We start from the raw sequence: 13,773 nt of genomic DNA, 5'->3' as shown, positions 1-13,773 counted from the left end.
CCTCTCTCCTTCCTTCGGCGCGAAGCAACACCGACGCGATGTGGTGCCCACGCAAGCACCCCCCGGCGACTATAAATAGCGCCCCACCCCCTCATCGGAGCACCCCACACCCAAGGTCGTCCGGGTCTGCTATCCCCTAGCGGCCGCGACCACCCTAGCCTCTCCCTCGCCATCCCAACAAGCCAGGCGAGTTTGCCATGGCCTCCTCTTCCTCCTGGCTCGAGCCGCGAGGCCGGCGGTGACCTGGAGCGCCATTCTATCGAGCTCCCGACGCTATGGCTGGGGGCGCGCATGGTGCCCTGGCGGCGACACCCGGCCCCGAGCGAACCAGTACGGCCTGTCAAACTCCGTCCCCCCCTCCTCCATCTAGATCTCTCTCACACTCACCCAGACGTGCGAGCCCGACCCTTGACGCCGTCCGTCCCACCGTCCTGCTCCCCTCCCCTCTCGCCCATGAACCCGGCTCACAAGAACCCAAGGCACTAGCCGCGCCCTAGTTGACGACCCTAGGACCATGGGTCCACAGCCTAGTGGCCGTAGCCCTCTCCCCTCTGCGTTAGCCAATAGGTAATTGCTAGGTGCACCCCGATAGTATACCCAAACTCGCACTTAGAGCCCTTACCATATCCCAAAAATTCCCCCAAAATACTCAAAAATCCTACACAAAATTAGAAACATATACATGCATTTCTTTTCCATTGTGCACCTCAAATAAATTATTTTTATATAGAGACAACTTCCACATAAATAAAAACCCTTTATAAGCGTACCTAGAAGTTCGCCTCTTACTCATATTCCAAAAACCCTAGAAAAATTTCTAAAAATATCTTAGAGCCATCCAAGCCTATTCCCATGCCCATGTTTGGTCTCCTTGCCTAGGCTCTGCCTCAGTGGCCGAAGTGAGTCTGTCGAGCAAGCTCTAGCTTTGATTATCCATCCGCTTGATCTTGCCCGAGCTCTACCCTAGTGGTCGAAGTGAGTTGTCGTGCAAGCTCTCTGGCTTTCACTTGATCTTGCCCGACTACGTCTATTAGCCATGTGTACTGTCCCCTAGTATCAGGACAGACTCACGTGTCGCACAAGCTCTCAAGTTCCACCCCTATCCTAGGATAAGGAAACTTGGCCAGCTCCACCCGCCGTAGGGTCGAAGCCGAACTTGTCGTACAAGTTTCTTAGCCTTGAAATTCACTCACCACCCAACATCCAAATTATTCCTAGAATCTACACCAAAACCTAGTCGTTGTGCTACCCAATCCAAACCACATATATTGACCTAACCTAGCCGATATGCCGCCCAATTCGAACCCTAGATATCGATTAAACCCTAGCCGTTATGCCGCTCATCCAGAACCCTAGAAAATCCATTCCTAATTTCTTCAAATTCTCTTAGATATTCCACAATTATATCGATTAATTATTTAGAAACTTATTTCTCAATAATTAATAAACCATTCATCTTTTATCCAGGGATTATCCTTAGAAATTTGATAATTCCCAAAACATCCATCAATCGTTCTTTTCCATTTTCTTTAGTCGTACATTGATTGCTAGAATTAATTGTATATTTATTTGTTTGTTTATATGCTTGTGTGATCTGAGGACGTGACAAAGACCCGGCCGAAAGCCAAGGATCCAGAAGGTATGAAGCCGAAGTGCCGACCGTCCAAGAAGACAAGTAGACGCGTTAGCCTGACCAGGCTCCAACAAGAAGCTAAGGATCTGGAAGACGAGAAATCAAGACCCTGGTCAACTTAGGAAATGTTAATGAAGCAAGTCCTAGCACCAACCTCGCTAATCATATTTTTGTCCTATAGTTATAGATAATAAAATATACCAAGATAATAATTTGACTTGCATGATTTCTAAAAACTATAAGGGTAATCCTTCTATTCTCTCTCGCCTTGAATTGAAGCTATTGCTAGCCAAAAATCATATTAATGACCCCGATCTCGACTAGATCGATGATCAAGAATCATACCTTGGAAATACCACAATCATTATATTTTTATGAAAAACCCTAGATGATGTGATTTTAATAAAATGAATCGACTAAAGAGTTAGAAACCCTTAAGAACAGGACATGGGAGTAAGCGGGCAGCCTCGATGGAGGATCCTTCCCCAATGCTTACTTCGGTCATGTAAGGACCGGCTTGCGGGAAAGTCTTTTTAATGAAACATGCAACCATACGTGCTAAAAAGGTACAACCTTTGGGAGTGCCTAATCATGTGAGGTCTTAATTCACACCCCACTAGCTGAACTTAGTAAACCATCCCAAGGGGCTACCGCGGGCAACAGGTAGGCTGGAGCAGGACCTTCGCATAGTCCCAGATCCAGTCAGCACAGGTCATAGGTTGAGGTCCAAAGGACCTGATGGCATTGTATGCCACATTATGATGCATCTGTTTCCCAGGATAGTGTCCATGTATGGATGTAGTATGGCCCCTGTTTAGACCCTAGTCGTACCTGTGGATGGAATTAGAGAATGTTGTCTAGAAATAAATGCTGGTGGGCATGGGTCTCCTAGGTCAATACCGCGTGAAGCTAAGGTGTGGGCTGATCAAACGTATGGATAAAGTGTACACCTCTGTGTAGAGTATAATCTATCTGGATAGCCGAGGCTCACGTTACGTGCCCACATAGTCCAAGCTCCCATTGATTAGCATTATAACTTGAGTATGGTAGTGGCCGAGGCCCTAAGAGAGTAATTTGGAATAAGGCGTAAGCCAAACCAAAAGGACCCTAACGATCTCTGATGCTTATTAAAACTTGGGAACTGGTAGGGGAGGTAAGATTCCCCTTGCAAGGCCAACAACTTAAAATATACTTTCTTTCTCTTCTCCTTTTTTCAAAACTCACCTCACCTTGCATAAAATAGGTTTATTATTAACATCAAAGCTCATATCCTTTCCTTGATCTCCCCCTGCATTTAATATAATTTCAATGCTAGGATATGCTGAATGCCATTCATAAGTGTATTCAGACTTGCTTTCATTTGTACAGGGCTAGGACTTATTTGATGCTCTAAATTCATTCTTGAGGAATGGGTATCTGCACCGCTCTCCTCTACGTAAGGTGAAACTTATTTTCTATGATTTTATGCGTCTTTTATTATTATGATACTAATCTATGATGAGATCTGTATTAGCCTACTAATCTAGGGACTAATACAGGTAATCAGCGGGACCTTCAGAGTAAGGCCCCCACATCGACTATCGGCGATGGCGTCGAGTGGAGGCAGTGGAGCAAGAGGATGAGGGGAGGTGGTGGAGCAGGGAGTCGTGGAGGCTGCCGGTGCTAGGGCCGAGCGGGGGCCATGGAGCAGGGGCCACGAAGGCCGACGGTGCTAGGGCCGAGGGGAGGCGGCGGAGCATGGGAGCTGAGGAGGTACAGAGGTAGCGGTGGATGGTGAGACAGACAGGGCCTCTGCGCAAAAAGAGATAAGGCTCGGGTGGATGACAGGTGGGCCCCACGAATAACATATGGGGTCCACTGGTAGCTGTTGCTAACATCGTTAAAATGGCATCCATCCCATTCCTCTTAACCCCTCCAACCAAACAAAAAACAAGAATAGATCCATCCCTCCTAACCAAACATGAGATGGGTTGAACCCAACCTACAAAAATGGGACGAACCCAACCCATTCCACTTGGTCCCAAAACCAAACACATGCTTGGAGCACCTCTTTTCCGGCTCCAAACCCCTTTGAAGTGAACCTAGACGTGGAGTTGGGCATAATTACCCGCCACTACTACTGATTACACAAGAAAATGGTTCGTTTTTATTCTTTCTCCCCTTCTCCCCCGTCACCATCTTACGTGTCGCCAGCCCCTAGCGCCTGCGTGCCGCCACCTACCTCCAACACCGCCGTCGGCCATGCGCCAGCGCCCGCCCCGCCCTCCACCACCCACCTCACGCACCATCGTCGCCTACCCCGCTCGCCGCCCCCCGTCCAGCTGCCACCCACCTCGCCCCCTCCCTCCCCCACCCCACGTCCAGCCCCCGCGCCGCCTCCAGCCATCTCGCACGCCATTGGTGTCCAACCAGTGTGTCGCCGTCATGCACCCTGCGCTACCGCACGGCCAGAGCTTCGGCCAGCCCGGGAAGGTAGTTCATGGAGCACAACAGAAAGAAGATAAGGATGGAGGGGATTTTTCCAGATTGAGACTTACACCTAGGACTCACAACCAAGGGTAACAATAGCAATCTACTGTGAGAACCTTCTTTTTTGGAGCTGATCACCCTTCTAGCCAAACACCCCCATCTATATAGCCCTAACTCCATACAAAACTAGCTCCAGCTGGAGTTTGAAGTTGGAGCGAAAAATGGTGGAGTTGGAGCCATGCCAAACTAAACCTAAGTAGGTGTTTTGATATATAAATCCAACGGTTCAAAGTTTAGGTAGGCGCTATCATTGCTGATTTTAGAACAGGCACTGCCGCACCGAAAGCACAAAAATAAAACAAAAAATGAATGCTAGTCATTTTGCTGATGTTCTTAGGTTCACACATACCTCCGCCAGCAATAGCACCTTCCTTTCTTAGACCTTCACCTCCTAAGCTGAGAAGGTGTAGACGTGTAGTATTCCATCGATGTGGTTTTTCCATGAGTGAATATTTGTTTTGATCTTTGTCATGAACCGTAGCGATACGTACTCTATCAAACCGGCATTTGAAACACATTGGTGGACTCATGGATTAGGGTTTCTATAGTATTTCCGTAATACGAAGACCATGAATCAAGCAACGTATGAACGATTTATCAAAATATGACATCCCAACTATATATATCCACTTAAAAACGTCACTAGTACTCCACCGCCCATTCCGATATTTTCCTTCCATTTTCTCACGACCAAGTGCTATGCGTACACAGTGAATGATGCGTCTTCAATTCCTTGTGACGCGCACACATTAAGAAGAACGTCACTTCTTTGCTTAAAACCCCTGTCATATCTCCCCCTCCTTTTTTTCCAGCTTGCTATGGCCAAATGGCGATGCCTATCAATGCTTCGCACCAGCTATTGAATTCCACGGTTGACTTGTTACATCTTCGTGCAGGAGGAGCAGACGTTGCGTCCGGCACGCATGTGCTCGCTTCATTAGCTTCGTGCCTGCCTCATTAGCTTGAGAGGACGTTTGGATACGAGAGGTTAAACTTTAGCAGGGTTACATCGGATGTTCGGATGCTAATTAGAAGAATTAAATATGAGCTAATTACAAAACTAATTGCACAGATGCAGTCTAATTCGCGAGGCGAATATATTAAGGCTAATTAATCCATCATTAACAAATGGTTATTGTAGCACCACATTGTCAAATCATGGACTAATTAGGTTTAATAGATTCGTCTCACGAATTAGACTACGTCTGTGCAATTAGTTTTACAATTAGATTATATTTAATACTCCTAATTAGTATCAAACATCCGATATGACAGGTGTTAAAGTTTAGTAGGGGTCTAAACTCGTTAGAACAAGGGAGATGGACAGGGGTTTTGTTCACAGGGCTAGCTCGATCTTGAGTCTTGAGTTAGCCGTAGATCATACTCGATCTATACAATGCAAGCCCGTGCATTCTGGAGTACAAAGAGTCAAAGATCGAGTCTTTTAGATTTAGTACCTTCTTTGCTTGCTAGTTTTAGAGAATGCCATTCGGCTAGCTTAATTTATTTCTGATAAAATAGTTGTATCGTTCACCGGCAAATTCCGAATCAACGGGGGACTAGTGGTGTTTAAGGCAGGCTCGATTGGATGTCTCGTTACGGTCTACCAACATGTTCCCTGCGATCATCCTGAAAATGGACCTGGGTTTGGGCACTGTTTGGTCCCGTGCTCGGTGTTCTCAACTAGTCTCGGAACAGGGGAACGCTGAGACCTGAGAGTGCCTTGCCCTTGCCTGCGGATTTACATGTCATAAATAAATTACCCCACTTGTCAGTACATACTAACGGGATTTCTTCCGTGTCTCCTCCAAAGATTGTTCTTCACGAATAGGAGGGCTATAATACGCCCGTGCATATCATAGTTCTAAATAGCAGGCCAAGGAGATTTAACGACTGGATTCTGAAACAGCTAATAGCGAGCTAAATGAAACTATAGCGGGCTATAACGACTAAATTGTACTACATGAGAAAAAATAGTGATACTTTGTCTATAGCGGGCTATAGCTAAATGTCATCAGACCAATGCCTTGCCTTGTGTTTTTACTATTCCCGCGTGTGCGATAGACATCAAGACTAAATGGGTAGAATGGTACTCGAACTTTATACCCAGCGATTGTTCACTGTTGATAAAATGGGAGTACCACACGCTAAAAGTTCCTATTATGTTTGGATTGAGGGTGTTAAAGTTTAACACCCTAGTTTTTAACACTTTTTAACACTTTGAGATCCAAACAGATGTGTTAAAACTTAGGTGTTAAAGTTTAACACCCCAAAAACTTTAACACCTCAAGGGGGTATTAAAAGTTGTTAAACTTGTTAAAAGTGGTCCCCCTCTTCACTTTTTTCCACCACTGCCCCCTTCTCTCTCCTCCCTCTCTCTCCACCGGCCATAAATGAGGAGGCAATAGAGTCATTTTCCATCAAAGGTGTTAAAGTTTAACACACCATCCAAACACCCCAATGTGTTAAACTTTAACACTCCATTTGAGAGTGTTAAAATTTTAACACTTATTAAACTTTAACATGAGGTATCCAAACAGGCCCTAAGGCAGACTAAAATAAATCATGGTACAATCGGTTTGTTAAACTCCGCTAAAGATCAAATGGTTCCAACTCACTTTCATGGAACTTCACTTATGAATAAAGAGCTCATAAAACCTTGTTGAAACAGAGTTGTATGAATGTGTTGTTTGCGATTTTTTTAAAAGAAAATTTTAGTTCCTGTCGAAACAAGTTTTAGGATCCCTTAAAATAGTCATTGCACAAAACGGACGCTTATGCAATCAGCCTCGGGATCGAGTAAGCCTGCAGATAATTTGCCACCAATAGCCATGATTCTAGGGTGCTTGTTAGTAATTACTAACGTTGAAACCAGGCAAGCTAGCGTCGGTGTTCGGGGTAAAGGCTGGGCTGGCTAAACCCCGGCGTCCTCTTCTTTAGCTACCTTCCTACTATTATTGGCCACTTCGTAGATGCCCCACTGCACTGCAGTTGCATCTGTCGATCGTAGCTCTTGTCTTCGTAGTGTCTTGTCCACATATAAATTTTTGCATTTGTATTGTATTTTTTCATTGAGCTCTTTTATAGTACACAATACTACTACTTAGTGGATATAGCATATATAAAATCTAACTATTCATTATTATGGATAATTTAGTAATTATTACATTGTAAAAGGTGACATTTCAAAATGGAATGTTCTTTTAAACTTTATGCTAATGTCAAAAATAAAATTATAGTGATATCATCTATGTTCTTTTACCATGATACCCTTATACTACATATAATACTTATGTATACTAACCATACCACAAGTGAATGTTTCAGTAGTATACAATTAATCTTGACCGTCGGATATTTTTATAGTAGTCATTTTTTTAACAGTAGTTATAGCCTAGTATTGTGCACCGTAAAAGAGCTCTTTTTCATTAGGAAATAAAGTTCTATTTTCACCCGTCAACCGTAGTAGAAGTCTTATTTTCAACCCATAACTACAAAATCGAACGGGAACCGGCCAAATATTTCTAGTCTTGCTTGAAATTAAGATTGTGGACTCGAACGCTCTCGCCGATGCATGGGTGTGCAGACAGCGCATTAATCTTAAGATGGTGGACTCACTCAATGTGCAGACACCGCAATTAAATCCTCCCGAGGTTAAGTCCATACACTTTGAATGCAGCTAGTACGACTAATGCGTATAAAGTAATCTGATGAACCTAAGGTCAACTCCTACGCTAAATACTCATTCAATTCCGTTTACTTCGTCGGCTAGAGTAGCGTGTGAAGTGAAATCCCTAGCACAAGCTTTCGTTTCATGTCACGCGATCTCGCCTAGTTTACCATCCAATCCAACAGAGTACGGAGTAAATGTTAAGGATGGGTGAGTTGCCGGTGCGTGCTTGGTGGTGGTGTAGACATGTGCGGCGACATGCCGCGTCCGAACATGGAAGAGGACTCGTGCGCACGAGTGCTCTCGCACGAGCGCGTCTGCCTGCGCCGCGCATCCCGCTGAACGGATATGATTGTGGTGGACCCAGCGCAGAATCAGCAATCCCCCTTGACGTTGATGTAGGCTGTTAGTGCTGCTGATGTGTGAGATACTGATATTGTTTGATCAAAAGCGTGATACAGTTATACAGCTCCTTGACCCGGAAGAGCAGAGTCTGGTCTGGTGTGTGCATGCCAACAGTAGCATGGGTTCAGAACACTATTAACAATGTTCCTGTCCACAAGTAGATCATCTTTATTTGCCACAAAATGGACCATAAGAGCTGTTCAGATCCATGAAATGGGCCATGACCAATGTATCCGAGTCCAACCACCATTACTCACTCTTCTAACATGAAGAAGGAAGCAGCAGCAGCTTGCTTCTTGGCGGTGGGATTGTATTTGGATGGCTGAGAATTGGAGGCCACATTTGCAGTAGCAGCAACCAAGGTTCTTCTCATCTATCCCTGCCCATCTCCAGCTACATACACAACAGCAACTGACTCGCTCTGCTGCTTATAGGACCCCAGCTTACACGGAGCATGCACCAGAAGAACCAGTGTACTCCCTCCGTCCCAAATTACTATTCGTATTGACTTTTTTTAGATACATAACAAAAGTTATATATCTAGAAAAGCTAAAACGAATAATAATTTGGGACGAAGGCAGTAGATGACAGTGCTGCTCAACATCCAACACCAGATGCAAATGTTACACCTTAACAGCACACAGGGCAGACGCATCAAACTACTGCAGGGAGATAGGGGCTCCCGTATCTCAGATCCAAATCAAGGCCCTATTTGTACGCTTGGATTATAATCTAAGCGAAGATTTTCTCGCTTCTCGCTTTTCGCTTCTCGTAGTTCAAATCGTTGAAGCGGCTTACCACATAAGCGAGAATCGGTGGAAATAAGCAAAGCATTTGGTGGAATTCTCGCTTATTTCCACCGATAAGCCGCTTATAAGCGGATAGGCCCGACATAATGGACCACAGAAGTAGCATCTATGTGATTGTCATAGGCAGGTCAGGTCAGGTCAGATCATGGCCCATGAACATTGAACAAGATTGATCACCGCCACTGGGCACAGGCCGCACAGTATTTGGCCATATTGACCTATCGTATTTCTGCAGATAATTACTCCATCACAGAGGTTCCCCCAGACAGGGACATCTGCAAAACACCTGCTCTAATGAAACCAGGAGCAGAGCTACAGAACATTGATGGCAACTGAGCAACTCTTCCATGATGAAGCGACACAAGCATTGCCGAGCTTCCAGCCGTACAGAAGCAGATTTCTCCAGACCTTTCTACCTTGTTTATCCTGGGTAGATATGCGTGGCCTCGGAATTTACCCACATCGCACATCTGAAAGACTGCAACAAGGGTGCGGTTAGCTGATAGCCTTGTTACAAAACTAAGAAAAAACAGCAAAATGATTCCCGGTTCATGCAACATTAACCGTATTAAAAAGAGAGGATATGTGACTGCACAGATGAACAAGATAAATGTGCAGGTAAGCCTTGTAAACAGATGAATGCAAGCACCATACAGACATCAGTGTCACTGATAAAGTTGTAATCATCGCTCAGAGTCTAAGCGTCAAACTTAAGAAGTAGCTTGATGTTATCAATTCGTCAACAGTGTTATTACCTCCATTTCGTCTAAGGATAGCATTCCAGCCCTTCAACGGCACCTGCGTAAACAGTGGGAGCAGGCAGACTCATCAACATGAATGCCTTATAGTACAACCTGCTTCAACTGCAAGAGATTAGTACTAGCAAAAACCGAAGCAAATGTCCCCAAGTGAGCACATCATGAAAAGTACTATTTAGCCTTGGATGCTCAAAAGCTAAGCATGAGGCTGTTAGACGGTTACAGCCACTTAAGTAGATGGCATACCGACAGCTCCTTTTCAAACATTGCTGCTCAAACAAGAGATGCGGACCTAGCAAAAGGCATTAAAACGTTTCAGTTCAGCATTGATGAACTAGGAGTAATGTCGACGAACCAAATAAGACTTTAACCTCAATGCATTTACCCTTCAGCCCTTGAGTGATGTAAGTCATATAGATGAATGCCACAAATACCCTGGAGGTTGAGGCCTCGAGTGATGTAAGACATATAGATGAATGCCACAAAAGTTATCAGATAATCTCAAAGCACGGAAAAACCATTGTGTAGTATCATCGAACTGAAGTTTAAACAGAATATACTTATAATCAGCATCCTTCTTACTTCTTCAGTTAAAAACTTAAAATGTACAAGGCAAACATAAGTCATAACCCAGGACTGACAAGAGAAGTATTGGCACAGTATTCAACATTACCGATAATGTATCCAGATATTAGTATAGTAATAAGTTATTACCAGAAAACATGTGGCATTGGATCCTTTACTATGTCAATTAAACAGACTATAACCTCCACACTACGGCCACGGTGTCTGCATATTTCACCTATATCCCCTGACCTCCACATCAAGAAACACTCCTACAGTAAGAATCACATGCGAAAACAGCATATGCTAGAAATTCTGCTGAAATTAAAGCATTGGAAATATTGCCAAAACGATTGAAGCTACATAAATGTGAAAATCGTACCGTGAAATCTGTCGACAATAGAACAGATCCGTTCTAGTAAAAAGGTTGCAGCATGCTATGAAATGGGGACAAATGGAGGCTGTAACATGCCAAACCAGAGTCCTCTCCTATCTGGAGAGCTCTGTCCTGCCACATCAGTCTACTGATTCAGAGCTAATGCCAGAGCACACATTAAAGAGCAATTTACACTTTCAAAAACACTCTCAGATGGCAAAATTTATGGAGGATAGAATATAAAGTTTATGTCATAAAAATATATAGATGTCAATCATAACAAAAGGAAAATACAATTACACAGATTCTCAAGATCAGCATTCTTTTTGCTTTGCAACTGATCTAATACTATTCTGTGAAGGCTAATACTACATTATAACTGCTTTTACTGGGAGAAATTCGCTGCCAGCATGACTTTGTCAATATCCCATCTTTTTTTTTTATCCACATAGCTCACAACATTATCAATCATCCATCATCTGGTGCCTCTGGATTTCACTAATATAAGATGTTAAAGAAGTCCCAGAAGAATGGATTGTCTTATTATTTTCACGGCATTGCACCAACTGTTGCTGAAGATTCTGGATGAAGTCATTCAATTTCTGAATCATCTTTTCTTGAGATAAGATTATCTGAAACAAGTATAAGGTTATAGCCAAATTTGTACAGGCACCTACAAAAACAATATCAAGCAACATTCCTATGGATGCCAGGGAAACTTCCAATTGTCTTGTATAAAATAATCTTCTTTCTAAGCAATACAATAATCTTCACTATGTGCAGGGCCAATAACATATAAATATAAAAAATATAAGGTTCCTGAGCTTGTCTCTCCACCGGTGGTATATATTTACCATGAAAATAAGATATAGGAAACAATAAGTAGCATATTGTTAGAGCGCTGCTATTTACGTAGCTGTTTTTCATCTCAGATCAATTTGTGGAAAAATTCTGCACAATCTAAAACTCAAAAAAGTCTCACTTAAAATATTCAGATACAAACAGTGGCTCACCTTATCCTTGACAAGCTCTTCTCTACTTGAAATATGTTGATGGTTGCGAGTTGTAGATTCCAACTCATTGACAAGCTGTTGCTTCCATTCAAACTGGGATGTAACTATGAGAATCACCAACAGAAAGACAAGCACTACAGGCCTTGACACCATTGTATTGTACGAGAGGAAACCTAAAAACATGATCAATGAACATATTACTCCTAGGACATCATCATTCATCTGAATATTGCAAATCACTTTAAAAATGAATCTAGGAAAGTAAACAGAAAGCACGCAAACAAAAATCATGAGCTCTCCTTTCCTTTTCCCCAGTAGCTACATATGAGATAAGTCACTTTTTTCTCAAGCAAAGGCAACTTTCCCAGCTTTATATGAAAGCATAACAGAGCACATTACAATGATCGACTGCTAGGGATGCCAGCTACCATTACAACCACAAAAGAGAGACAGAGACTTAAAACGCTGCCAGATTTTAACAAGTTTCTCAGCTCATACTCATCTAACTCAACTCTCACCTGATCTAATTCGACCCACTAAGAGACACTAACCAAGGACGTTCCAAATCGGAAACAGGAGCTGCAAAAGGATCAAAAGAGAAAAAGGCAGGCTGCCCGCTTTGTTCACCATGCAGCTTGGAAGAGGTAAGTCACATCGATGCTATCTGAACCAGTAAGCTGTTCGGTTATTGAAGGATTTCCCTACCACACGTGACTGAAGTGGAAGAGTATGCCCCATGGTAATGACAATAATTGTTTTAATAATTGCTATACTGACGCTGAACAGCTGCAATAAGCAACTCAATAGCAATTTCAGAATCAGTCGAAAGGCCTTGACAGGACTAAGAAGCCTCACGCGATTAGCAACCGGTGAAATCCAATTCTCGTCGCAGGCGCATGATAGGGGGAAAAAAAGCGCGTGCTCGATTAAAGGAAGAGACCTAAAATCCCACAAAAAGGGGAAAAAACTGGAGGAAATTTTGGGGCAACCAGGTCGAGGCACGCCAACACGAGCAAATTTAACAGACACTGTCGTACAGGGAGCACTCTAATCCGTTGGCATAACACTACTACGATCGCAGGAGCAGGGACCGAAGCGCGCCATGCGGCGAGATGAAGCAATGAACTGAGCGGGCGTGTGGGGGAAGGCGACGATAGGAGAGGAGAGGAGAGGATAGCTCACAGGGCAGCGGCTCATCGGCCGAGGAAGCAGCGGGCGACGCCTCCCCCAACGACCGTAGAACTCGAGGGCTAGTACGGCGAGGGCGCGCCGAGACGGCGGCTGCGGCGGCCCGGCCGGAGAGAAGCGGTTGCTTGGGACTTGGGAGGAGGAAGTGAAAGAGGGGAGAGGAAAGAGAAAACATGAAGAAAATGCGGGGAACGGAACGGGGGAGGAGAACGGCCGCGGGCGCGGGGCCCACACCACAGGTCTGGACGATGTGACGCCGGGAGGTTGTTCGGAATTTTTTTTTGTCTCGTTTAATTGAGTGGGGCAAAGTTTGCATTTTGTCATAAATACGTAACTGTAGAATTTCATTTGTATTTATAAATTATTGTCCAAACATTGAGTAATTAGGGGGTGTTTGGCAGGGAGGGGCTAAATTTTAGCCCCTGCCACATCGGATGTTTGGACACTAATTAAGAGTATTAAACATAGTCTAATTATAAAATTAATTGCACAACCCCTAGGCTAAATCGCGAGACGAATCTATTAAGCCTAATTAGTTCATGATTTGACAATGTAGTGCTACAGTAACCATTCGCTAATGATGGATTAATTAGGCTTAATAGATTCGTCTCGCGATTTAGCCTAGGGGTTCTGCTATTAGTTTTATAATTAGCTCATATTTAGTCCTTCTAAATAGCATCCGAACGTGTGATGTGACAGGACTAAAGTTTAGCCCCTGACATCCAAACGCCCCCTTAGGCTCAAAAGATTCGTCTCGCAAAATACAACAAAACTGTGTAATTAATTTTTGATTTCATCTACATTTAGTACAACGTGATCAGATTGCAC

General features: G+C 43.8%; 1 protein-coding gene across 1 annotated transcript; it reads right to left on the bottom strand.

The window, feature by feature from the left end:
- Positions 1-10,956: 10,956 nt before the first annotated feature.
- Positions 10,957-13,123, bottom strand: LOC101786880. Its single transcript, XM_004952603.4, has 3 exons — positions 12,940-13,123; positions 11,758-11,930; positions 10,957-11,376 (listed from the first exon to the last, which is right to left on the bottom strand). The coding sequence occupies exons 1-3, from the start codon at positions 13,118-13,120 to the stop codon at positions 11,209-11,211; spliced, it is 522 nt and encodes a 173-aa protein (XP_004952660.2). The 5' UTR covers positions 13,121-13,123; the 3' UTR covers positions 10,957-11,208.
- Between the last annotated feature and the right edge of the window lie 650 nt (positions 13,124-13,773).

This window comes from Setaria italica, chromosome I (assembly GCF_000263155.2).
Source record: "Setaria italica strain Yugu1 chromosome I, Setaria_italica_v2.0, whole genome shotgun sequence".
Lineage (NCBI taxonomy): Eukaryota > Viridiplantae > Streptophyta > Magnoliopsida > Poales > Poaceae > Setaria > Setaria italica.
Note: the sequence above shows the minus strand (reverse complement) of the source record. Positions and strands in the feature narration are given on the sequence as shown.

Coding starts and splice junctions, on each gene's coding strand:
- LOC101786880 (XM_004952603.4), bottom strand. CDS start 13,120: ATGTTTTCTCTTTCCTCTCCCCTCTTTCACTTCCTCCTCCCAAGTCCC. Junction 11,931..12,939: donor GGCCGATGAGCCGCTGCCCT/GTGAGCTATCCT, acceptor TCATGTTTTTAG/GTTTCCTCTCGTACAATACA. Junction 11,377..11,757: donor AAGAGCTTGTCAAGGATAAG/GTGAGCCACTGT, acceptor TACTTGTTTCAG/ATAATCTTATCTCAAGAAAA.